The sequence below is a fragment of the Mixophyes fleayi genome, chromosome 7, assembly GCF_038048845.1.
Source record: "Mixophyes fleayi isolate aMixFle1 chromosome 7, aMixFle1.hap1, whole genome shotgun sequence".
In the NCBI taxonomy this organism is placed as follows: domain Eukaryota; kingdom Metazoa; phylum Chordata; class Amphibia; order Anura; family Limnodynastidae; genus Mixophyes; species Mixophyes fleayi.
This window is the reverse complement of record NC_134408.1, coordinates 22,685,051-22,712,295: the sequence shown is the minus strand read 5'-3', so window position 1 is coordinate 22,712,295 and position 27,245 is coordinate 22,685,051. Positions and strand designations below refer to the sequence as shown.

The window sequence follows — 27,245 nt, the reverse complement described above, 5'->3', positions numbered from 1 at the left end:
ACGGAATATTGATGAAACGCGTTGGGCCAATTAGGAGACAGATTGTAGTACACTCGATACAACTGTTGGGGCTTAGCAGTGGTTATTAGAGAAACACAAGTGGCATACAAATAAGGGTCAGGGACAGGCATAAGGTAAAGGGAGCGGGATTAAAGACAGTAGGAAACATTTATACAGGAGAATCCGTGTAATGCTGATACAGAAGGACATTCTCGCTACCCGGGTAAAAAAAAGCAACACACACACAAAAGAAAATTAAAGATTTTTTTTATTATTATTTATTTTCCCAATGCAAATCCTGCCATGCGCTAGTAATACGTTTTGTTCACGGAACTCTCACAAACCTCTTAGACTGAGGACAGGAGTGAACACTGGAACACAGAACTTTGCAGCTTTCATCCCCATCCTGACCACAGGACCCTGCAGGTCACATGATACCGTCTGCCAACCAGGCAACACAGTCACACAATGCTCGGAAGACTGAACAGCCCGTCAACAGGAAATAAACATGGTACAATATTTTATCATGCAATACTGTACGAGAATAACACGGTCAGATCCAGCATGTACATCAGGTTATAAAAATACACGGCCAGGGGCCAGGTATCCGAATTAAAGTGGACTTCACACCTACACAAACTAGCACCTACTGAACAGATACACATTGATAGGCTCCACTGTGTATAGGTGACAGGTCCACTTCAATGCTGGATACATTGCTCAGCATTATTGTAAACAGAACACCCTAATACTATATACATATTACATACGTGTGCAGCCCAATTTCTATAAGGCATGATCCTTGTACAGGGGCAGTGGAGCTGCACGATAAGTCTGAGTGAAAAGTGTGGTCTTGTATGTAGGTTTTGTACACGTACAGATGGAACAAATGACACAATGCACAACTATGTTACAGCAACAGAGCTTCTCAATCATCCAACCTGGATCCTGTCTGCGATCTGAGGTAAAAGTGCTCACGTTAGGCCACGACTCTAAATATACCGACCCTACGAGCCGGCATTATCCTCAGTGATGCCGTAAGAGATTGTATAACCTTAGTGGTATTGCAGAGCATGGACCGAGAGACTGGTGGTCCTATATTGGTGGACCTACAGGAGGTAACGATTGTGTGATGATAAACAGGTTGTGTAATGAGGGGGAACATTCTGCAATAGTTCTTGGATAGCAAGATACAAACGAATGGGAATTTGTCAATTGATAATTACTCAGTTTCTCTTCCCCTCGGTGTGGTTGGCAGGTCTGCCCGAACGGGCCCTGGCAGACAGTGCTCTCTACTAGATTACTGACAAATAATGGACAAGCATAGTGAGGGGGGGGGTTATGTACCAAGTGTAATCAATCAAACAAAAGCAGCCAATCGTATTTCCTATTTTGAACACTATTTGCCAATTGGTTATTGTACATTTGCTGGTAAAATATTCCCCGATAAGAACCAAGAGAAAAATCAAAGGCTACAATCTGCATAACGGAATTAAGGGGGAGGAAACCGAAAACTCTGCAGATCCAACAAGGGCAGAGGAATTCCCCTATAACATGAACGGAGGCTACGGTAAGTAAAGTCTATGGAAGGATACCCCCACCCTCCTATTTAGGAAAATCATCCAGCTGCTCCCTTTTGGAAGAAATCATTTAGAAACAAACCCTTGGCCAAAACACCTGTGTATGTTAACTTTAGTATAATATACTCTTACGTGCCATCTAATAGCACAGCGCAATATATCACTGGTCAGGCTTAATCATGGAAACACGTCACCTATCTGCAGAGGGAGGCAACACCAGCAGAACACAGCAGGGAAGTGTGATTCCGCTCAGTCAATCGGTTCTAAAGGGCGATGAGCTGGTAGTCTGAAATACATAGGTAGCGCTAGCCTGTAAGTTAGTGGGTTCCCCAAAAAATGATATCAAATAGGAAAATTAACAAATCTGACAATATGCTATTAATTAGGAAAACAAAGTGATTCGGCTAAAACACCAGTTTGATTCTGACAAGCTATTATAGGGGTGAACATGAGCGGACACAGGCAAGACACCAGTGGATCTACGTGGGGGGAGACGTGAGAGGTTATGGAATCCTGTTGTATTTTTAACTATGTAATGTATTTCAGGGAGGTTAATGGAACACTGAGCCTTTCAACATCATCTCTGATGCCACATTCATATTAACCATTCATAACAGGGAAAATAATCTCTTTATCCCGAGTTCCCGAAGGACTACAATGCCGCACTGGGATATGCCGACTGCTTGCACTGCCGTTACTTGTTAGACGGCTTGTGTGTCTCGGGAGGTCCTCTCCCAAGGCTGATGGGCTTGGGGGAAGAGGCCAGAACCATCCAGCTTGCTGTCCGCAAGAAGGCACAAAGAAAACAGCAGCCATTCTACAGTTACAAAGAAGATAACGTTCTAGTTTCCCGTGTGTGGGAAGCCCAGTCACACTTACAAACGGACAACTGAAGTTGTGTCCTGTCAAACCATTGAACCCCAGGTGTATTCAGCAGAGCTAGGAACCCAGGACTATTGATAGACTAGAGATGGGACCTAGTTAGGACAGTAAGTAATTGTGATGTTTCATGGCAATACTTGGCAGATTCCACAAAGCTAGGCGAGATCATAATGCCTTGTCTGTGCTAATAGAGAAGGTGGCCTCTTCTGGCAGTAATTGGGCTCAGTCTCCTTGAAGGAGATGCTGGGGGGTGTACTCCCCATTCAGTAACTCTGCTTGGGATGTCTAATAGATTGTGGGACACACAGAGAGCACGAGGTCTACAGACGGTATCTACCACCAATGGGCTTTTTTGTTTGGTTGTTTGTATTTTTTATTTGGCCACTCAGAGCATCGTAATAATTTACTTCAATATTACCAGGCGGAAAAATGCAGCCTGGACTCTCTCACTTTACTATTACTTATATTTTGTCGTGGTTCTCTCTTTCCTTCTAAGTGCAAACCCAAAAGTGGGTAATGTTCTCTGCAGGGCCTAACTGATGAGCCTGCTGATAGCCTGGAGCGAGGGGAAATCGTTGTCTTCTAGGTGCAACGTCTTGTGATAGGCAACGTCCCGGGGGGCCAGCACTTGTCTGCAGGAGGGGCAAGTGGAGTAGTCCAATTCAGGGGAGCTGGAGTCTGTTTTCCAGGCTGCTTTCTTACTCTTTTTGGACTTGTTGGAGTTCGGTTTCTCCTCGAGCGGGAGCTCTTGGTGGGCGGCCAGCAGTTCCTGCTGCTTGGTGTTGTCTGGCAGGAGCACCAGCAACTCCTTGAAGATGAGGCTGAAGTTCTCCCCGAGAAGTTGTCTACAGCTCCTATAATACTCCGACGCCGATATCAGCCCCTTGAATGACACAATAAGAGGACACACACAGCTTTAACATCATCAACATCATTTGGCAGCACGGTGGCTTAGTGGTTAGCACTTCTGCCTCACAGCACTGGAGTCATGAGTTCAATTCCCAACCATGGCCTTATCTTTGTGGAGTTTGTATGTTCTCCCCGTGTTTGCGTGGGTTTCCTCCGGGTGCTCCGGTTTCCTCCCACACTCCAAAAATATACTGGTAGGTTAAATTGGCTGCTAATAAAATTGATCCTAGTGTGTGTTTGTGTTAGGGATTTAGACTGTATGTCCCAATGGGACAGGGACTGATGTGAATGAGTTCTCTGTACAGCGCTGCGGAATTAGTGGCGCTATATAAATAAATGATGATGATGATCATAAATGAAAGTGGATATTACAGCAAAAAGTATTGTTTTCCTACAGGTGCAGGCTAAACTATGTGTTTATGGAGTTTTATTGTATAGATCTTTAACTGAACGCCGCTTCTTAACCCTCTGTCCCAGTTTTCATGGTCGGGTTCACCGTTTGCGCTGCAGCCCTCAGCCGGGACTATGAGCTGCTCAATAAGAATGTTGTACAACTTTCTCACATAGAAAATAGAACAGATTGTGAGACTTCAATACTGAGCACACATTTCACAGGGTTACTAGCCCAAGGGCGATACACATTATGTAGTCTCTGCCATAGATCCAATATAAACTAGAATATAAATTAAGACTTCTATGCACCAGATAACAGGTATAAGGACAACTTTCTGAACTATCTCTTGCGGTTAATGATGGTTACAACTGGGGGGGGGGACAGAATGCGTCTGATTGACATAGGTGCCATCTGGTGGCCATTAACAGTCATGACATAAGGCAGGACTATAACGCCAGTGTAGACACAGTAATGTTATCCTATGTATGTCACTAACAGCTACCACACATTTACCTGTCTGAATTTGCCCGAGTGGGACTTAAATTCGTTGAACGTGGACTCATCGCTGTGTAGATAGTCTTTGATGGAGTTGATCAGGTGAATGTTCCTCTGTTGGAAGTTTTCAGGCTCAAGGTACATCCTGCTGCAAAACGTTACCCTGGGAGATGGAAGTGAAATGGTGATCAGGTGGCTGCAAGCCTTACTGTGTTATATAATTATCTGTATGTGCAATACACACGACCGAGATTATGTTCCCCAGATAACTGGATCACAAACCTACGCCTACCATTCATTCTGGAACTGGTCTATCAAAGGCTACGTAGAATAACGTAGACACAGACTGGCACGTCGCTGACATCTTATAAAGACTGGTGCAAGGCAGTAGATCAGCATCAGTTATTTATATAGCGCCACTAATTCCACAGCGCTGTACAGAGAGAACTCGCTCACATCAGTCCCTGCCCCATTGGGGGCTTACACTCTAAATTCCCTAACACACACACACACACACACGGGTCAATTTTGTTAGCAGCCAATTAATCTACCAGTATGTTTTTGGAGTGTGGGAGGAAACCGGAGCACCCGGAGGAAACCCACACAAACACAGGGAGAACATACAAACATCACACAGATAAAGCCATGGTCAGGAATTGAACTCATGACCCCAGTGCTGTAAGGCAGAAGTGCTAACCACTGAGCCACCGTGCTGCCCATCCTAGTGGAAGGATAGACGTATCCTCATGGATATTAGTTGAGTGTACAAAATATTCACTTTAAAGGCTCTGTAACCTATTCAGTAATCCTGTCTGTTTTAAAGTTCTATGTCCGGCCAGGAGGCTTTTGGAGGGGAGGCGGGAGACAGCTTTTACCTATACTGTATTTAAGGGGTGTATTTAAGGGGTGTATTTAAGACAAAGGTGATATCTCCATCCTTTTGGATAAGTCAGCACAGACATCACATTTTTAGGTCCCACTGTGTTTATTTTCTCACTATCTGTTGGGGTGGGGTACGGCTCGCCGATGATGGTCACACCGACACAGAAGACATCTACAATAGAAAAACGATTTAAGGATAAAACAGCAGGTAGAATGACAGACTTACCTGAAAAACGACTGTGCAGATCTCCGATGCCAGCAGAAGGAGGACTGGACCTCCTTCCGACGGTCCAGGTCTCCGGCAGCACAGTGTGACGTCAGTGTGTCCTTCATGCCTTTACATTTAAAGCGGCAATGCAGTTTCCCTGCGGGGACACTGTTTAAACAGTGTGCCTGCGGGGTCTTGACATTGCCGCTATAAATGTAAAGGCATGAAGGGTGCACAGACGTCACACTGTGCTGCCGGAGACCTGGACAGTCGGATGAAGGTGCTGTCATCCTGCTGGCATCGGAGATCTGCACAGTCGTTTTTCAGGTAAGTGTCATTCTTCCTGTCGTTTTACCCTTAAATCGTTCTTTTCTTTTATTTCCTTTACAGAAATCCTATGGGGAAAAATTTAAAAAATAAACCAAAGGCAGCAATAAGACCCATTTAAGAGCAGCCGTCATATACGATTTGTGGCCTGTAAGCCTAGTAATTCACTAGTCAGTGACCTTGTGAAACAATATTAAGAACAGCAGTTTGATGGGGAGATAACCGGCAGCTAACATAGGTATTATATTCCATAAGTAACTGTATCAAGAGAATTAGGGATAGACACAGATCCCTAATCGCACACTGTCACGTCACTCACTCTCTCTCTGGCGCAGGCTGGGACTCTGCAGGAAGAGACACAGGGGAGAGATTGGTGAAGCCGGGCGGGGGCTTTCCAACGGAGGAGGATAACCCTGGGGGCGGTGCGAGCGGGGCAGCCGTCACTACTGGAGAAAATCCTACATGAAGAGAGAAAACAAGAAGGGAGGGATAATACAGATGTCAATCTCAGACATTATTAGATTCTAGTTTCAATCCTTAGTCCATTATAATAAGTAATAAATATTTTTTGCCTATTGTGCAGTTCTTTTATAAAAAGGGCAGGTCAACTTTTTTTTTTTTTTAAATGACACAAATATCATTTACTATTGGTTCAATAATACAGTAATAAAAATAACAAACAGTACAAGGTCTGTTTTATTAGAAGACAAAAACAAGGTCAACGGGCGGACTGGCAAAGGGGAGAGTACAAAGGGAACAAAAGGATCACGGGTAGTTAGTGACTGCAAGTGGAGAGCGGAATCATGACAAGGAGAGACCTGGGGGTGTATTTACTAAAGTGCGGGTTTAAAAAAGTGGAGATGTTGTCTATAGCAACCAATCAGATTCTAGTTATCATTTATTTAGTACATTCTACAAAATGACAGCTAGAATCTGATTGGTTGCTATAGGCAACATCTCCACTTTGTCAAAACAACTGTTTAGTAAATATACCCCCCAGGGGAGAGGCGAGGAGCTGGGGGCTGGGCTACCCATGAAGCTCATACTTTTCCAAAAAAAGATTTGGGTCTATCATGGAACATCATGCACCATACCAGATATGTCTTGTAACTGCAGAAGGGGGTCTATTTGTTTCCAGTGAAGACTTGTCAACTTTGAGACAGATTCTCTCCAACTTAATCAAAGCCAAAGAAATAAATAGTTTCCCAAACGCCCGACCCCTGGCTTGCGAGGGCAGAGATGGCAATGAACTGGATCGGTGTTCTAATTACATTGTGGATAGCAGACTGTGCCCCTTCTGCCAGCCCACTGAATGACGCCAGTGCTACACAGGTCTAGATCACCAACGTAGAGTAGGGGAATGATTGTGGTAAGAATTGGTTATAAAAGTGGAGGACGACTGTACCCATATGGTTTTACCTGGTGGTGGCATCCTCATCAGGTTGCTGTTCACCAAAGCTGGGAACTCCTCCTCTGGTAAAGAGAACTTTGGTACAGAAGAAACCGTTTTCTTGAAGCCAGGAGGGTCCCTGGAGCTGGCTTCTTCTCTCTCCACTACCTTCCACTCGTTGACTCCATTAACAACCGTGTTAGACTTGTCACTGAGGATCGAACTGGCAGGTGGTGTTGGGGTGTACTCAATATCACCAGCATTCTCCTTGTGGGAGGTATTGGTGGAACGGTCTTCTACAGCTTGACCATAAGACGAAAAGCTTTTTTTTTCCGAGCCCACTCGCTTCTTCTTATTAACTTTCCCACCGGTTTGCGAATTCGGTGAGGTCAGCATTTTAGAGATATCAATCATGGTCGGCGCGCTACGAAACTCCTGTGTGGTCATCCCGATACAGTCATCCTCATCATCAGAGAAAGAGGGAGGTTTGTGGACTTTCTTGGTGAACCCTTTGATATTGCTAGGTGGGGGGGCTTTCATTGAGACTTTGCTTGAAGTTGGAGCTACAGTTGGAGCAGAGGGTTTTGTTGCACTCTTAGAAGAATTAGTAGACCAAGCAGAGGTGACAGCCGACAGTGGTTTACCCGGCTTTATGTTGGAAACCAACGCTGGGAAGTCCTCCTCATGGAAGGCCTTAGAGGACCTAGTAGAGGCCGGGTACGACTGTCCGGACGAGAAGGCTGGCACAGAGGAGGAAGACGAGGAGAGACTTGGAAAATCCTCTTCTTTTAGTTTACCAGGAGTAAGCTTTGGAGCACTGCAAAGACACAAGAGACTCATGAATAGTAACACTAATACCAACATCTTTATATTTCCAGTCAATGCCAAAAGAGCTAAATAACTAGGAAAACATGCAGCAAGGGAGAAGAGAACACTTCAATGGAGGCCAGAAAGTATGAACCTATGGCCAACACATACCCGTTCTGGCGACAGGTATGGGATCAGGAGTGCTTGGAACTTTTAGGCACAATGCTCTAAATTATGAAAAAACATACATGGCTATACCTAAAAACACATGTACTTGTATTACAACAGACTGACCCCTTACAATCAGTTCTACACCCCTACCTCAGGACAGGTACCGCCACCGCAGAGCCAAACGCAGGGAAATCTTCGGGGTTCAAGATACCATTGGAGGTGCTGGACATCATCCCCGAATCGTTAGGGCCTAGCAATAGATATAAAACATACTATAAAGTACACACAATACAACACAACAAATATAGCAACATCAGAAAACTCATTATGGATGAGTGCAAATCTAAATAGACCTCCCAGGTTCTTCATCCGGTCAGGATCCTAGGGTAGACCTAGTTGGCCTCTGAAAACTGGACACAGAGGCAAGAGACGAACTTGAGTACACAAAAATGCTCACCTGGAGCATCTCCACCCGATTTAGGGGCAGCTTTGGGCTTGCGTCCTTCCTCAGGGTCCCGGGCCTCTTCCATCCTAGATTTTGAGCTTTCAGTGTTTTCTTGTGTCTGTTTCCTCCCCACTTCTTCTTGTCTTCTGGCTGCCACTGAGGCTCTGACGGCAGCTGCAACCTCACGGTCTTCCTCTTCTCTGGAGGGCATCAGTAACAATTGTCAGAATGACTTAAACCATTCCCCCACAGGAGCACATTATACTCCCTCTAGATTACTTATAATGGGCCTGGTTGGATGCTTTTACACAAGTGATCTCTTACCGTTTATATCTCCAGCTTCCCCTCCGGTTCTGCTGGCCTCCACGAGCCGCCCCCCGCGCCGGTCTGCCCTGTCTATTATATCTGTCCACCTCTTCAAAGTCCTCTCCTCCAACTATTCCTGGAAAATAAAATGTGGGTGGATTAGAGAACAAACAACCAATCGTATGTCCAAACATGACACATGATCACCAAGATCAGTATAAATAGATATTATCTCTCCGGTGTGGTGAAAAGACAAACCACAGTGATTACCCTCCGCCCTGCGATGATGCCGGGGTGTATAGTTGAACTGAAGATCGATCTGGCGGTTCTGCCTGGCCTCTGCGCGGTTCTTGCTGTGGCAGGAAGTCTTGTGCGCTTTGTAGTCAATTTCACTGCGAAACGCGTGTGTAAACTGCTCGGTGCTGCACCTGCCCTCCTCACACAGGTAGTGGCTCTTGGCGAAGTGCTCCCGCAGGAAGGTGTAGTCACTGCACGAAACAGATTGTACGACTTTAATGATCGCTACAAGGTCAGACACAAGCGGTCACAATACAGCACATCGGTCACTGTGACAGAGACAGAACGCCATGGCTGCTATGACCGCACACTCTTACTATCTTTCTCATAAAGGGATTTCAAATGCGATTCAGGAACATTTTTCATAGATAGACACCATTCGTATCCCCTCTGCAGATTTCTAGTGTAAAATATGGAGATTATAATAAATTATAGCTGCAAATCCACAGCAGGTTTTACAGCTCTAACAAATAATTGAACCAGGAGATTCTCCTATAACTCAGGGTTCAGTTTACAAAGTAGACCAGTGTCTCTCTCCTGAGCCAGTCAGTCATGAAGCTCTTCTGTGGTCACCTGATGGCATGGGAAAGTGGGGAGGTCAGGTTACAAAGCCTCTGCTCTCTATATAGTCATGTGGCTTATCACATGACACTGCAAATTAATAGCAGCTTGAATCATTATGTTAAAGGAAAACAAAAGAAAAAAGTTGGGGGATTGCACCTTTATTAACATTCATGTTCCATTTTCCTCATTTCTATATAGATGTTAATTAATCTACATCCATAATACCATCCTAGTTGTCCTGTGACTTTCTACTATAGCTCCTTTTACGTGAAGTGTAATGGGGTATTTCCCCGTCACAAGTAGCTAATTTTGAGAAAAGTGTTAACGCAAATTCCAATGGAAAAGCAAAAAGTGTTATATACACTTGCGATGAACCAACCAATTCTGTACACGGCACGTCTGATAACACAGACTTTGGGACTGGGCAAGACAAACACCAGGGGCTAGATTTACTAAGCTGCGGGTTTGAAAAAGTGGGGATGTTGCCTATAGCAACCAATCAGATTCTAGCTTTCATTTATTTAGTACCTTCTACAAAATGACAGCTAGAATCTGATTGGTTGCCATAGGCAACATCCCCACTTTTTCAAACTCGCAGCTTAGTAAATCTAGCCCAAGGTGGCCAAAAGACCGAAGTACAATCTAAATATACAGTATAGACAGAAAGCACTTCAGTGCTTTACATCATTTTTTATATCTTTGTAATATCTATGTAATTCTGCTACATAATACTGCATCAATTACACGCTCCTTATATTGTTCAGTTCTCCCCTATGCTATATAGTACATTTAATTGTGAGAAAATCATTGAATATATATATGACAATGACGAATATATATATATATATATATATATATATATATATATATATATATATATATATATATATATATATATACATACATACATACACTCTTTCTCCGCAAAACTATATGTTTTATCAATCTCTTATAAGTCACCATCTTTAAATAGGAGAAAAGTGATTTCATATGTCAGATCTATCTTATAGGTCCCTTTATTTGTAATTCTAAGATTTATAAGATATGCCCCTTATAGGAGACTGGTTTTGGCTCCCTTTATATATGTGTAATTAGTGCCTGGGACTATGGGATATTGATGAGATGTCTATATTTAGATGGGCACATTGAGTTTAATTAAGCCCAAGTAATAGTGGATACCTAGCTATCTGACGTCTCACATTTCCAAACAATTTATCCCTATCGGTCTATACACTGAAGGGTCTGACCTGGTTTTTAATTCACATTTATTTTCATCTACACTTACTTTCTATTGTTTTTAATATTTCACCAACATTTGATCTCTGGAATAAAGGATTATTTTGCAAAATAATGAGAATTTTAATGCTTATTATGTATAAAAAAATTATTTGTTAATTGTTAACTAGTGGACTGGAGTGCCTTCTGTCTATATACTTAGACCGTACTTCGGTCTTTTTCTCCATATGGTTAAATTTATATTGGAAGAGCACCCCCCTCAGTAATATAGTTAGCATAACATCGGGACCTATTGTCTAATGAGGTCAGTTCCATTCCTTGTGCGATAATCCTTCCTTCTTTCGTACAAACACTAGTTGTCCCAGTTTATTGGCAGCATCAATTTTGGATGACTTTTTTGTTACTTCTTTAGCTCCTTAAACTCCCCAAGCTGGCTCAGATTACCGCCATCTGTAAGGTTGGCGCGCTCTCACCCACCTATAGTATTCTTGGGCCCCATCAGAGTCACAGAAGTGACAAAAGTAATGATCCCTGCGCAAATGCTTCAATAACTCGTCGTTGTCAAGGTAACGCTCATCGCAGAACTTGCAGAGAGGATGGCCGCGGTGGGAGGTGTCCTCAGGATCGCCGTGGATGCGGTGACGAGCGAGGTCCTTGCGGGTATACCACGTCCTCTCGTATGTAAAATTCTGTAAGCACAGGATAGAAAATGGTTTCACACAAACAAAGGGCACAGCTATGCTATGAAACAAGATCATAATATTACCCCCCACACAGGTTATTATGCTATACCAGGATTGACCAACCCGTGGCTCCCCAGGTGTTGTGAAACTACAAGTGCCAGAATACCTTGCCAGCAATCAGCTGACTGTCTGCTGGCAAAGCATGCTGGGGCTTGTAGTTTCACAACACCTAGAGAGTCACAGTTTAGCCAGGCCTGCTCTAGAGGGACCACTTAACCTAAAATACAAGTGGGCTTATATGTAATATAGATACTAATAACATTCACAAATCTATGTGAACGTTTTACAAGCTAATCAGACCTGGACAGATAGGTTTGTACACTTCCTGTACAGTAATTGAAGTGAAGGGGAGTCAGACTCTCCCCAGCCTGAAATGATACACAAGTAGGACAATCGTTTGCTCTCAGCTACACCGCAAATGTTAATACAACTCAAAATATCTCCAGTTCTAGTCTCAAGTTCTGTTAGGTTAACATAGATATCTGAATGCCAATAATAGCTCTTTATGTAAAGCATCTCGTGTTTCCAGTTTAGTGGACCTTTACGTATAACAGATATCGCCACCTAGAGGCAATGAATGAACCATCTGTTACTAACGATGCCGGACAGTCTCACCTTCAGGTGCTTCACACAGAGCTTACAAGAGAAGAGCTCGTGATGTTTTCTCATGTGCTGTTCCAGGTCCCCGAAGGCATGAAAGGGTCTCAGCTCCGGACACAGGTAACATTCGTGCTGCAGCAAACGCCTGAGTGCAAAATATGGGAGAGATGAAACGAGCTGACCAAATACACAGGAAATGGGATTACAAGACAGCTGTCTGGATGCTGCTCTAGAAAACAGACATGTGCACCGTGGCCAGGTACTAGAAGTGAGATAGTGTGGTATCCGCAGCCAACAGCACAGCATCATTGTAATGAATGTTTCCCAGCAGTGGGTGTATGCAATAAAACCAATATGGTCCATGAACCAATGAGGTGTGACCAATTAAAGCAGACTTAGCACCCAGGGTAGCCTTATGAGAGGGGTACGTATTGTGCACTAGTCAGAACACCTGCACTAATACCATTTTTTTCCCCCAAACAAATCAGCTTTTAAATGCAGCTGGTCTTGGAGAACCGCGAGTACTTACCTGTACTGGGAAAACACTTTGCCATCACTGTAATAGATGTCATACTTTCTCTCACACTGCATCTGTGAGGTGTTGATACTTAAGAAGGGGGCGAGTTTTTTAACAAACACCACCTGTAAAAGACAAAAGGATTATAAACAAGTTGCCGAAGTGCAGACTGAACTGCTCCATGCGGAGAAGCCAGAAAGGATCAGTCCAAGCTTGCATTGTAAGACACGCAGAGATGACATTGAAATCACATGACTTCTCAGAGCGACAAATCACATGCACACAGTGGAGGCAGCCATATTGGCAGCTAAATTAAAATTCATAATGTACGGCCCTGCAGAATGGGGAATAAGTCCAGGATCCTTTATTGGAGGAACATCTTCTAATAAGATGATCTAAATAGAAGGGTGAGACATAGGAAACTTGTCCCTTTAATAACGTGACTAGTCCTAGGCTGAATATTGGAGGCATTTGTTGTGTACCTCCCAAACAGCCACAAAGGCATTAATAGTTTTAGGGGACGGATAGGCTGCATTCTCATGAATTAGGGTTCTGCTCACAAAATGCCTTTTACTGTATGTACATTATCTCATGGGAACACTAAATATACACTGCTACATGTACTTTAATCATACTTGCCAACTTTCCCAGAATGCCCGGGAGACTCCCGAATTCCGGGTAGGTCTCCCGGACTCCGGGAGAGCTGACAATTCTCCCGCATCAGCCCACTTCCTAGTGAATTGGGCAGATTTGAAGCCTCCATGATTTGATTCTCCGGGAATCGCATCATTTTGACGTGTTTGCGTCATTAAGTCACAGGGGGTGGGGCCAAAATGACGCGATTCACGGAGCCCCGTCCCCTCACGCCCACCTCTACACTGAGACTCCCGGAGGGCGATCGTTAAAGGTTGGCAACTATGATTTTAATACAATAAAATCAATTTTACAAAAAAATTCAATCCTTTTTAAATAATTCTACAATTTAATACTCTTAATACTTCCAATAATCTACCTATAAAGCAGACCTTGTTATCATTAGCCCTTTCCAGAAAGAAAACTTTCTAACTAGAGTTATTGTAACACCCTTCAACGCTAAACTACTCGCAGAAATGATTTAATTTGTGTGGTGACTGTTTCACAGTAAAGAACAGACAGCCAGGCCAAATCGCCGAGCAGATCTAACAAGGAGTGTTCCCTATGAAGACACCACACCTAGGCTTTACTTGAATAGCAGCAGAGCAGTCTCTCCGGCACTAAGTTATTCTGAGGCTTAAAGGTGAAAGGTCAATAGTGATGTCACTAAAATGTCATACAAATTCATACAAATTTCAGAAATGATGTCTATTTCCTAGAAACAGAGCATCACTGTGCTGAAAGCATAAACATAAGAAAGAAAACAAAGCTACTAGAGCATATAAAGCTTTATAACGTTGTACCCTGCTAGTTGGGTAACCTCCTCGCAGATCTGACAGCCCCCCGACAACTGGGACAGAAGGAGGTGGGTGCACAATGCATTCATGTGGAGTAGAGAAAGCCAGCCAAACGGGCATTCGAAAAGAGTAGACCAACATTATGACACATGCTATAAGTCAATAACTGGACGATGGTACCAAATGCAGTATCCATAGAAGAAGCAATTTATACAAAGTCTAGAATTCCAGGGCTGACAGGTTCCTAGATGGGGGAAGGGGGACACAGATGGAATCTGTGGAGATTACATTAACCATCTCATAATGCTACTTAATTTCAGCCACATAATAAAATGAATGAAACAAGGCCTGCATGAAGCACTGGGCCCCACAGAATGGTCCACTCTGAAAATTGGGTAAACATGTGTTTCCTAACCCTTTACCTGCATTATTCTGCGTTTTGTCTGCATTAGTGTACAAAGTACTGTATTCCATGCAAGTAGTAAGAGAGGTTCTCTCAACATCAATAAAGTTTTAATAAACATGTCCTTTAATTTGGAATATTGTGTCCAGCAAAATGACATTGGGTTACATCTAACAGATGGGAGTACCCTTTGTGATGCACTGTCATCACCATTTATTTATATAGCGCCGCTAATTCTGCAGCGCTGTACAGAGAACTCACTCACATCAGTCCCTGCCCCATTGGAGCTTACAGTCTAAATTCCCTAACATACACACACAGACAGATACACACTTAGCTGTATGAAACTCCTTGAGCCACAGAAATACTGCCCAGACATTGGCAGACAAGGTCAAACTTGTGGTTTTTAACCAAATCGGTATGACGTAACTTGTGGATCACTTCTGTAAAAACCCTAGCCAATGGGAATAGATTTAATAAGGCACTAATCAAAGAACAGGTCATTCAATCATTAGACCAAACAACCAAGTCTGCCAATGTATGGGCAAATTAAAAATAAACGAGTGACTGCTGTGCAAAAAACACACACACACACATATAATGTAGTACACTCAAGACCTTGCCTATATCTGGATATAGTCAGTAAAGAATGTATGTGCTATTAATGACACAGCAAACCGTGCAGTGCACTCTCCTAGCCACAACAGGGTAATGACAAGCCCAAATGATGAGCAATTTACACATCGCATATGTGTCAATGTTCACAGCTGCAAGTAAATTCCAGCAGACAGCGCCAAGTGGCATTGATGATTATTTAATAATTTTTCTGCGAGTGGTTCTAAGTTTACTATAAGTTTCTAGACTTACCTTGTCCAATTCTTCCCTGCACACAGCACAGTACTTCTGCTCACACAGCACTCTCATTTTAGTGGAACAGCGATAGCAAACGGGGTGGTCACATTTTCCCAGAGCATATACATCCAGCTCTAGGCAGCACAAGACACAATTCTTCTCCAGGTCCAAGGTCTTTCCTGACTTTGAAGCCATGGCCAGCGGATGAAACACAAATGCTGTAGGTGCGATCAGGACAGTGGAAGTCCTGTGAGAGGACAAGAGGAGTCAATAGAGAGGTGTACAATGCAGAACATGAAAACTGGTGGAGCAGAGATAAACAACTGATTTTAGCAATAGTTGGAAAATCAGATATTAAAAAGGGGAGAAACTATGGGCCAGGGTTGGCAAAAAGGGTGGGGAGGAAGCAGATTCCTAGCAAGCCACAAAGAGGAAACATATTTCTATCTCGCAATCAGGTTACAAAGTGAGAAATGCTATAAATAAAGAAGAAAAGGGAAAAGGGAAAAGGGAAAAGGGGAGGGGGAGAGACAGATCAGTGTAATGGGAGTCTAGGGGAGGACAGATCAGTGTAATGGGAGACAGATCAGTGTAATGGGAGACTAGAGGGGGAAACAGATCAGTGTAAAGGGAGGCTGGGGGGCCAGAGCAGTGTAATGGGAGGCTAGGGGAGGACAGATCAGTATAATGGGAGGCTAGGGGGGGACAGATCAGTGTAAAGGGAGGCTGGGGGGGGACAGATCAGTGTAAAGGGAGGCTGGGGGGGGGGGACAGATCAGTGTAATGGTAGACTAGAGGGGGGGGACAGACCGGTGTGGTGGGAAGCTAGGGGGTACAGATCAGTGTGATGGGAGGCTGGGGGGGACGGGACAGATCAGTGTAATGGGAGACTAGAAGGGGGACAGATCAGTGTAATGGGAGGCTGGGGGGAGGGGACAGATCAGTGTAATGGGAGGCTGGTGGGGAGGCAGACCGGTGTGGTGGGAAGCTAGGGGGGACAGATCAGTGTGATGGGAGGCCAGGGGGGACGGGACAGATCAGTGTAATGGGAGACTAGAAGGGGGACAGATCAGTGTAATGGGAGGCTGGGGGGACGGACGGGACAGATCAGTGTAATGGGAGACTAGAAGGGGGACAGATCAGTGTAATGGGAGACTAGAGGGGGAGGACAGATCAGTGTAATGGGAGGCTGCAGGGGGACAGATCAGTGTAATGGGAGGCTAGAGAGGGTGGGGACAGATCAGTGTAATGGGAGACTAGAGGGGGAGGACAGATCAGTGTAATGGGAGACTAGAGGGGGAGGACAGATCAGTGTAATGGGAGACTAGAGGGGGAGGACAGATCAGTGTAATGGGAGACTAGAGGGGGAGGACAGATCAGTGTAATGGGAGACTAGAGGGGGAGGACAGATCAGTGTAATGGGAGACTAGAGGGGGAGGACAGATCAGTGTAATGGGAGACTAGAGGGGGAGGACAGATCAGTGTAATGGGAGACTAGAGGGGGAGGACAGATCAGTGTAATGGGAGACTAGAGGGGGAGGACAGATCAGTGTAATGGGAGGCTGGAGGGGGACAGATCAGTGTAATGGGAAGCTAAGGGGGAGACAGACCGGTGTGATAGGAAGCTGGGGACGACGACAGTAAGGGAGGACAGGAGCTAGTACCGGGCTGGCAGGAGCCGGAGAGCTGCGCACGGTGCTGGGGACTCGGATGTCCGGTGTCACTAGCGGGTGACGCCGCCCTTGGAGCAGCCCGCCTGCCGCTTAGAAGTCCTGGCGTTGGCAGGCACGGACCCAGGCAGCGAGCACACGTTACCGGCTAAGGAAACGTCACCGACCTGACGCTGACACTGCCGGAACCAGATCATAGAGCAGACGGGGAGAGCGGGCTAGAGTGTCCGCTCCTCACAGTACTCTCTGTACGCTGGAGGTCTCCACTCGCTCACCTCGTACACTTTCCTATGTGTAGCAGTAACATGGCTGAGTCTTATCCCCTGACCTGAGGTGGCGATAACAGAACAAGTACTGTGCTGTATCCTTACAATATTTGTTAAATAAGCTTCTCCAAGCAATGGCTGGGGGGGGGGGGAGAGCCTATTTAATGTTAGGTGTAATAATTTGGAGCACCATGTCTCACATACTATATTACATCTTCCTCCTCATTATACTATTTAGCAGAGCTCCTCACAGTGACTGGAGATCATGTCTGTGGGTATGATGTCACAGAGCGGCAGCAATTTTTTATTTTTCTGATTTGTAGAACATTCTGGGTATTTTGTTTCTAAACACCCTATGTATGAACAAAGCGGAAGACACAGTGGTGCCTATGTACTAAAGTGTGTGTGATCAACCATTAAAACAGAAGTTTTCTACATAAAACTCCAATTGCAAAATCTATGAAGCCTTTTTGGTAGGAGAAATCAAAGATTTCCCATATACCACCTAATGTTTCTTAACACAGTCCCCATATAATAATATGGAGACTGCAAAGTTTTGCAGTGAATCAAGCTTTGAAAAGCTTTGCATTCCGCTACCAGGATGGTCAATTTCAGCGGTGCTTAAATATGCATCACTGCAAATTGTGGCAATGCATATTCATTGGTACCACATGATATTAATTGTCAGGATTCACTAGGATGAGTGGGATCCTTCTGTTCTGCCTGGGACAGGCGGTACTTCACCCAGAGGCGCTGAGTCTAACAAAGTGGAAGGTTTTCACCACAGGTTCCCGCAAGGAAATTTGGGATTTGCAGCTTCCACCCTGCAGGTCGCGGCCTTCTAGGGGAGTTCCCAGTGAGCAGTGATAGAGAACCGAGTAGAGAAGAAGATAGGCACTAGTTAGACACTAATGAGTGGGAGTACTGAGCGATGCTCAATGATAGTCTATAGAGAGAAAGGAGAGATGGTCTACAGGAGTTACCACTAAGTAAGTGAAGCCAATAAGCGATAGTCTGCGGTAGTTACCACTAACGAGTGGAGCAGGTACTAAGAGGTGCTGGGAGGAGTCTTATAAATGAGAGGCAACCAATGGATGAGCAGAACAGGTGAGATGATCACCCGCTCATGTGCAGAGGCGTTTGCCGACCTGACAGCTGGGGAAGAAAGCAGGGAATGAGGAATGAATCGATGCTCAGGTTACCGGGTGGCAGACGCAGTCGAGCGGCGTGTGACATTAATTAGACCTATTTATGATATGCGAGTAGCCAAACATAGGGAATCGTTTGCCTGAGATTCCCTCACCCCAAATCAAGACATCTTGTCCAAAAGATGCTGAGAAGGAGTGGGAAGGTACAGCGCTACTTGTGAACATGAAGTGATGGAGAGCCCTTAAATTTGCTATGCAATGTCATATGTAGATTATGTTTTTAGGCAGGATTCATATTTGTGTGTGTTATGCCGGGGCGGGCTGGGCCAGGGGGCAGCGGCCCCCCTGGCCACTCAGTCACTGTTAGGGCCCCCCACTCACCGCTGTTAGGGCCCCCCCCCCTCCGATGCAATATTTCCTATTTATTACCTTCGGCCGCACCACATGACGTGCGATGAGGCCGCGTCAGCGCACAGGCGGCCGCATCACATGACACGCGATGCGGCTGCGTCAGCGCACAGGAGGCCGCATCACATCACGCGCGATGCGGCCGCACCACATGACGTGCGATGCGGCCGCGTCAGCGCACAGGCGGCCGCATCACATCACGCGCGATGCGGCCGCACCACATGACATGCGATGCGGGCGCGTCAGCGCACAGGCGGCCGCATCACATGACACGCGATGCAGCCGCGTCATCAATTACGAGGCCGCATCGCGTGTCACGTGATGCGGCCGCCTGTGGGCCCCCCGGGCTTAAACTTGCCAGCCCGCGCCTGGTGTTATGGGTATACTATGCATAAAAGAATGTGACATATGGCAAACAGGAAGGGTGCAATAGAGCCCATAAAAGTCCTGCATCCGTATTTGCCCTCATGATTGAGCCACTCGCCCGTAAAATCAGGCTCAACTCCGATATATCAGGAATCCGCTTCGCTTCCTGTGAACATAAACTCTCATTGTATGTGGATGACATCCTTTGGACACTCACTAACCCACTTATATCCCTTCCCAACTTAATTGACGATCTTACCCTTTTTGGCGACCTCTCAAATTATAACATCAATCCCTCTAAATTCCTCTACTTCCGAAGTCTTGGTTCTTAAAGTCCCTCTGGCTCAATTGCAAAACCTAAAATCCAGCTTTGCCTTTCGCTGACAATCTACTTAATTGAAATACTTAGGGGTCTATTTGACTCGCACCTATGACCAATTATATGCTGCAAATTTTCCACCTCTCTTGGCGACCATTAAAGATGACTTCATCAAATGGTTTAAACTCACTATCTCTTGGACCGGTTGCATAAATTCTCTCAAAATGAAGATCCTCCCACACCTTCTGTACCTATTCCAACCCCCCACCACCTGCAAGTTCTTATAAACTCCTTCAACAATCGGCCACTACATTTGTTTCGTCGGCAAGAAAGCTGAGAGTTCGAATGAATATCCTTCATAAGCCTACGCACGAAGGAGGGCCTGGAGTCCCGCAGTTTCTTAAATATTACCGAGCCACCCATCTCACCCAGTGTGTCCTACTTCACTCGCCTCCCTGCTACAGGGTTTGGGTTGACATTGAAACTGCCGTCTCCAACATCTATTCGCCAGCCTCACTTCTGTGGCTCAAACCTCAACACCGGCCCCCTCTCACGCACCCCAACCTCCCCTTAGCTTGTTCGCTCACAAGCTGGTCATATAGAGAGGTGTAATATGACTGGCTCCTAATGACTCCTCTCTGGAACAACCCATCCTTCCCCCATGGCACTCAACTATACCAATTTTCATTTTGGATGAGTTGCGACATTACATTTCTTAAAGCCATGGCTCCTTTTCAACTGATTCTTACATTTTCTGACCTACAAACACAATACCGTATCCCCTCGTCCTGCTTCTTTCAATACCTACAACTCCGCAATTTTTATAACACTTCTCGGCGTTCGGGGACTGACAGTCACCAGACTTCCCCATTAGTATCCATCTGCTCCCTACACTCTTCCTCTAGAGGCCACATATCCACTTTCTGTCCCCTTATCTTACAGCATTAGTGCACCCCCCCCCCCCAAGGAACCACATGAACTCAAGTAGGAGGAGGATATGGGGGAAACGCTCACCCCGGAAGACTGGGGCATAACTCGCCTTCATATAGCTAAAACCTCAATCTGTGTAAAAATGAGGGAAAACGCTTGGAACATATATTTTTAGATGGTATCTGGTCCCCCATAGAATACATGCGATCTATCCAAGCGTCTCCCCGTTATGATGGCGCTTGTGTGGTCAAGTGTCCCCCATCTGGTGGCACTCCCCAAAACTGCTTCCCTTCTGGGACTCTATACACTGCCCCATCTCTAAAATCACTCAAGTTTCTGTTCCTGCCTCTCTGTCCTACTCTTTACTACCCCGTCCCCTGCCAGATGTTCCTAACCGCACCCAAAAACTTATTACGCACATCCTCAGTGCAGTGAGAAGTCTTACTTACTTTTGGAAAAATGCAAAGCCCCCACCCCTTCCCTCCGTTATTAATCGCATCTGGCAAGTTTATCATATGGAATATATTACGAACATATTGTGCCACACTCTTACACCCTTCACTTGTGTTTGGAGTCCCTAGACCAAGTATCATGGCTCTCCTCCGCCCCTGGTGCACTGATCTCTATGTCCCCCCATATGAGTCAGTATCTTTCTCATATCGCACCTTTATACCTCTATATTCCTTAATGCACAGTGACTTCCCCTATGCCCCCTCTTTCCCCTATTTCTCCACACTTTGTTTTCCATAGTTGCCCGATTCCTAATTTCCACTTAAGTGGCAGGGGGGGGGGGGGGGCTTAGGACGTGAATCTCATGTCATCATGGCCCGCCCTCTGCTGTAATTGGCCAGAAACCGTGATTGATGTTTTGGGGCAGGGCCAAATGACGTGACCCATCAGGCCCCGCTCCCAACGCGCCCACCTCAACCTGATCTCACGGAGGAGTCCTTGCCAATGTTGGCAAGTATGTCTTGTCCTGCTTCATTCTCTTTCCCCCATTGCAGCAATGACCATGCGTAATTGTGTTTGTATCAGTTGGAGTATGACACTTCTGTGTATTTGCTCTTCAATACTCTTCCAAGTGTTTTGTGTTGATATGTATGCCTGGCGCCTTGATTTTTGTCTGTTGTCTTGCATTTCCTTTTGTGAAGCCCAATTAAAATTGTTTACTAAAAAAAAAAAGAGTCCTGCATCCAACTGTTTCACAAGTGTAGAAGGTGTTGATTTGGTAACTTGCATTTCTTTCTTTAAAACTGGCATTACATAAAGCAAACATTAATGCACTATTTTACCTACCTGTTGTAGTGTTCTGCATGGAAGTTAAACCATTATGCGCACTCTCATTAAAATCTATTTTGTTGAATTAATCCCTAAAAGTTCACAAATTTGGATTTATCCTTTGAATAATTAAAGTGATACATGCGTTGTTATTAATTTACTATTGTTTATTAATTTAATATTAACTCATTCATTTGTTGCACTGTAGATGAATCCACGCTCTTCCTGTACAGGTGCAGTTATTAGGGTGGAGTAACTAAATAGCGGGCAAACAGATTGTAAGACAGAAATCTAAATGCCTCCATGATCGCAAATGAAAATAACCTCTTCTGTTGTTACCACAAGGTGGCGCCTTATGTTCAGTGTGTCACTAGGTAATTGTTCAATCAGAGCAGAGTTTGTGATTTTTTTTTATCAAAGCATGTTATAAAATAATATATATAATATAAATATGTTTTCCATACTTAAAGTGTAACAAAATGCCAAAATATGAAAGCACTTATTTTAAAACTTCATATTAAAGGCATTTAGTCATATATTTTATACTTTATTTTAACCATCATCATCATTTATTTGTAAAGCGCCACAAAACTCTACATCTCCGGGCAGTCGTTATAACAAGCCATACAAAAAAACAAATCGCAGATAAAGATGAAGAAGTATGTTTGAGTTTGTCAAAGCAGTAACAGATGTGAGACAGAGGGTTGAGAGGGCCCTAAGAGCTTACAGTCTAGAGCAGGCCTGGCCAACCTGTGGCTCTCCAGGTGTTATGAAACTACAAATCCCAGCATGCCCTGCCAGATATCAGATGGCTCTCTTGGGACAAAGCATGCTGGGGCTTGTAGTTTCAAAAAAGTTAGCCACAGGTTGGCCAGGCCTGGTCTAGAGGTAATGAGATAAGATAATTATGCCATCTTCTCTTTAGATCATTTACTGTTGCTGCTTTCCCCCACCAAAAAAACCCGAAACTACTCCTAATCTCTACAATTGCGTAAAACTCTGCAGAACTTCTTAAAACTACCTCTTAAATCAGTATAACTGCTGACCTGTAACCTTACCTGCTCATGACCTAATCATAGCCAAATCAGATCGGGTAGCGTCTGGGCCTCTCGACAAAGTGAAGGATTTGGTTGACTTGTGGTCAACAAGGTGGCTCAGCGGTTAGCACTTCTGCCTCACAGCATTGGGGTCATGTGTTCGTTACCATGGCCTTATCTGTGTAGAGTTTGTATGTTCTCCCCGTGTTTGCATGGGTTTTCTCCGGGTGCTCTGGTTTCCTCCCACACTCCAAAACCATACTGGTAGATTAATTGGCTGATTACAATATTAAAATATTCTCTGTACAGCGCTGCGGAATTGGTGATGCTGTATAAATAAATGATGATGACTTGCACTCTGAGATGCCGTCTTGGATTCTGAGTCTAGGGTGTAAATTCATCAAGCTGCGGGTTTGAAAAAGTGGAGATGTTGCCTATAGCAACCAATAAGATTCTAGTTATCATTTATTTAGTACATTCTACAAAATGACAGCTAGAATCTGATTGGTTGCTATAGGCAACATCTCCACTTTTTCAAACCTGCAGCTTGATAAATGTACCCCTTAGGAGTGCCGTATACTGTCTACAGGAGGCATCAGAGTTACACTAATGTCTACCAGTTTCCAGGGAGTATCATGGCCACACATGCTTTGCTGTACCAAGAAATATTTGCAATGTATGGGTGCATTATTGTTTTGTTCTGCAATAACAATAGTATTATGCTTGGGGAACTGCTCCAGTGTCTGCGTTGTGCATAAACTTTTGCTGCTCCCTTAATAAAATAATCTGGATTAGAGAAACCACTGTAAAATGCCAGCGTCATACCTCTCCTAGATAAAGAACCTTCATTTTGTTTTATTTTAATCTTCTTCATACAAGTTAACCCCAAGAGAGCGTTACAGAGTGACTGCATTCACTCTGACATGAGACATTCAGCTAAAACCTGACATATCTTTTACTCGGATAATTATTCCGCTGTAGTGTCATAGAGAAGTCTGGCAATCCTGTCATGTCTAAAGTGGTACTAACAGGAAAATGAGTCTATTACTGAAAAAATCCATGAAAATGTAATGAGTCAGGGGGCATCATGGGATTACTTGCGTATACGCTAAATGTATGATGGCGATGAAGTAATGGAGCATAGTGATGGTGCTCCGGAAGTTTCTGACTGTAAACTGTCAGCGCCTTCCCTGCCGCAGCTTAAGCAAGCTGATTAAAATGTTTGATGTGGTTTTTGTGTCTGTATATCAAATGGATGCCTTTGGACCAGTTTGTACTCGATGTACCCGTTTCCTGCACAGAGTAGCGGCAGCCATTTTGTTGGCTGAGGTAATGGACTGCACACTGTTGATGTCTCTTCTTCACTGCACAAAACCTCTCTTACTGTTTAAGACTTAACACTGTAATCCATGCACAAATAAAGACACTGACAATCATTTGAATTTGGCAAAATAGGTCACCGTTTATTGAATTAAATATAAAGATGGTGGCGGCAAAAGCAAATTGTGAGTCCGCTAACAACTGATAGCAAAACCAAACCTGTGTATGGCCACAGGTGCTAACCATTGGTCCCAGGACATAGTCCTTCATGATTGGCCGGTGTTGTATCTTGTGTCATCGTGACTGCCCCCCATCTGGGCTCACAATGATGTGTCCACACAAAGCAGGTCAAGGGGTCCCCCACACAGAGAGACCAAGAGCCAGAGTGCTTTGAAGGGGGCAGTGACCTGCGCCCAATCAGCGATAGCACCGTGTGAATTAGTCGCTGACTGCAAAAGCTTTCCTGCCAGCTGTGCCTCCTCTGGTATTGGGAAAAATAAAATGGTTAATACATCACACATAAATGCAGGGATGGTGGGAATTTGTGCAAAAAAGATCTAGGGCTAGATTTACTAAGCTGCGGGTTTGAAAAAGTGGGGATGTTGCCTATAACAACCAATCAGATTCTAGCTGTCATTTTGTAGAAAGTACTAACTAAATGAAAGCTAGAATCTGATTGGTTGCTACAGGCAACATCCCCACTTTTTCAAACCCGCAGCTTAGTAAATCTAGCCTCTAGTCACCACTGGGGGAAGAATATATGGGTCAGCTATGGACCAATTCCCTGTGTATACTATTGGCTGGAAGATGTCAGCAGACTTAACCCCTAATAGATAGGTGAATGACTCAGGAACAGACATATGCGTTTAAGTGCGTTTGACTTATGGTCTCTCTTGTCAAACTCATGATAACAATGTGTATAAATTCACTTGGAACTATTGACATCAATATTGTCCCTACTGATTCAGTTACTTGCATTTCAATATTGGTTCAATCCATTGTCTCCTCCCACTGCACCTCAGAAAAGTCACTTGTTCCTAGTGAACAGCACGTGGCTGACAGCTCTGGGGCCCAATCGGGGCCCTATCTGAGTGAAGTGTGTATGTTCTTCCCGTGTTTGACTGGGTTTCCTGTCGCTGTTCTGGTTTCCCCCACACTCCAAAGACATATTGGTAGGTTAATTGGCTTCTGATAAAAAGAAAACATGGTGCATGCTTGTCTGTGTGGAAATGTACGTTGTAAACCCCCCTGGGGCGGGTACTGATATGAATGATAAATACTCTAAAGTGCTGTGTATTGTGTAGGCGCAATATAAATAACTGATAATATTAATTCTCTTGGCATACAATGACTGCCTCCACCATTTGTAAGTGATGTGTTATCAATGTTGGAGGCGTGACTTCATTGCGAGGGGGCGTGGTCATGTTGCGCGTGGGCCTGTTTGTCAAGGGCGTGACAACATTTCTAGACTAGCATTTCTAGGGCAGCACAGTGGCCTAATGGTTAGCACTTCTGCCTCACAGCGCTGGGGTCATGAGTTCAATTCCCGATCATGGCCTTATCTGTGTGGAGTTTGTATGTTCTCCCTGTGTTTGCATGGGTTTCCTCCGGGTGCTCCGGTTTCCTCCCACACTCCAAATACAAGCTAGTAGGTTAATTGGCTGCTATCAAATTGTCCTTAGTCTCTCTCGGTCTGTCTGTGTGTGTGTGTGTGTGTGTGTGGAATTTAGACTGTAAGCTCCAATGGGGCAGGGGCTGATGTGAATGGGTTCTCTGTACAGCGCTGCGGAATTAGTGGCGCTATATAAATAAATTATGATGATGATGATTTCTTTAGCACTAGCGCCACCCCTTCCTTAAAAAAGTCTCTTCTGCATTACCATGGACACCGGGAAAAAATTTCAAATTGCTGAGATGGTGTGAGGTATGAAAACATAATAACAATATCTGTTTATAAATAAATATTATTTAAACAATTAACTGTATCTACATCTATATCAACTAGCCCACTAGTTAGCATAGCCACTATTATCAACACCATCAACATTTATTTATATAGCGCCAGCAAATTCCGTAGCGCTTTACAATTGGGAACAAACATTGATAAGACAATACTGGGTAATACATACAGACAGAGAGGTAAGAGAACCCTGCTCACAAGCTTACAATGTACACTATTATAGCAACTATTGACATGACCTCTTGTACTACTTACCTGCACAATGCATTTTATATATGCAATATGCTCACCTTTGTGACGGACAATTATTGTTTTAGGAACAAAAATAATATATGGGATAATGTAACACATTTAATGCACAATAGTTTTTTTTATACAGGTCACAGATATTCAAGGTGACTTCTAAAATATGTAGTAATTAACCATAGGACATGGGTTACTTCTTATAAAACACAAGTTTTCTTAATGAAACCCGAATTACCGTAATAAGATCAGAACTCGCAGGTTATAAATGATGACGTTAACACTCATCGTTTATACGCATATTATCTAAAGCAAGGGTCAGGGAACTTTTTTACCTTTTACCCCAAAATATATTTAGATACGCAGACATTACCCCCTTGATTTGAAAGGAAGGAAATCATATATTATTAAATGTTGGAATTCAAAATTTTATTGAATCTATTCGAAATTTCTTTGAAAGCTTCAACTTCAAAACTTCATGTTTTGGAGAAATGATGTTGCTTCATTTTTGATATGACAGCATCAATATTGGGGCATTTTGATGTCGGAGCAATTTGGATACAGTCTTCAGCGTCCAATCGATTTCTCTGCTTTGTTTTTATGTTCGTAAGAGTGGAAAATCCTTGTTCGCAAAGGTAGGTTGTTGCAAAAGGCAGCAACTTTGTGACTGCCTCCTCTTGTGTAATGTTGAATGCCTTTGCAGCGGTTGACATCCAAAAATATGACAGATCTGCTTTGTTTTCAAATGCAATACGTGCTTCATTATTGCATCGAAGCTCAAGAAGTGCCTCTGCCAACCCTTGAGGCTCTTCTGGTACAACAGCAAGTTCACATTTAAAGGAGTCTACAATCCAACTGACAG

The 27,245-nt window shown here is 44.2% G+C and overlaps 2 protein-coding genes across 2 annotated transcripts in view; one reads left to right on the top strand and one right to left on the bottom strand.

The window, feature by feature from the left end:
* Positions 1-250: 250 nt before the first annotated feature.
* On the bottom strand, positions 251-17,307 carry ZNF598 (zinc finger protein 598, E3 ubiquitin ligase). Its single transcript, XM_075179331.1, has 13 exons — positions 17,103-17,307; positions 15,454-15,685; positions 12,766-12,878; positions 12,252-12,381; positions 11,371-11,582; positions 9,067-9,284; positions 8,815-8,932; positions 8,503-8,690; positions 8,196-8,295; positions 7,097-7,884; positions 5,997-6,135; positions 4,279-4,423; positions 251-3,345 (listed from the first exon to the last, which is right to left on the bottom strand). The coding sequence occupies exons 2-13, from the start codon at positions 15,631-15,633 to the stop codon at positions 2,995-2,997; spliced, it is 2,682 nt and encodes an 893-aa protein (XP_075035432.1). The 5' UTR covers positions 15,634-15,685; positions 17,103-17,307; the 3' UTR covers positions 251-2,994.
* Positions 17,308-17,339: 32 nt separating this feature from the next.
* The window catches only part of NPW (neuropeptide W), a 46,485-nt gene continuing 36,579 nt past the window's right edge, over positions 17,340-27,245 (top strand). The window contains exon 1 of the transcript XR_012678189.1: positions 17,340-17,464. The gene's annotated coding sequence lies outside the window, so the exon portion shown is untranslated. The remainder of the gene's footprint in view (positions 17,465-27,245) is intronic.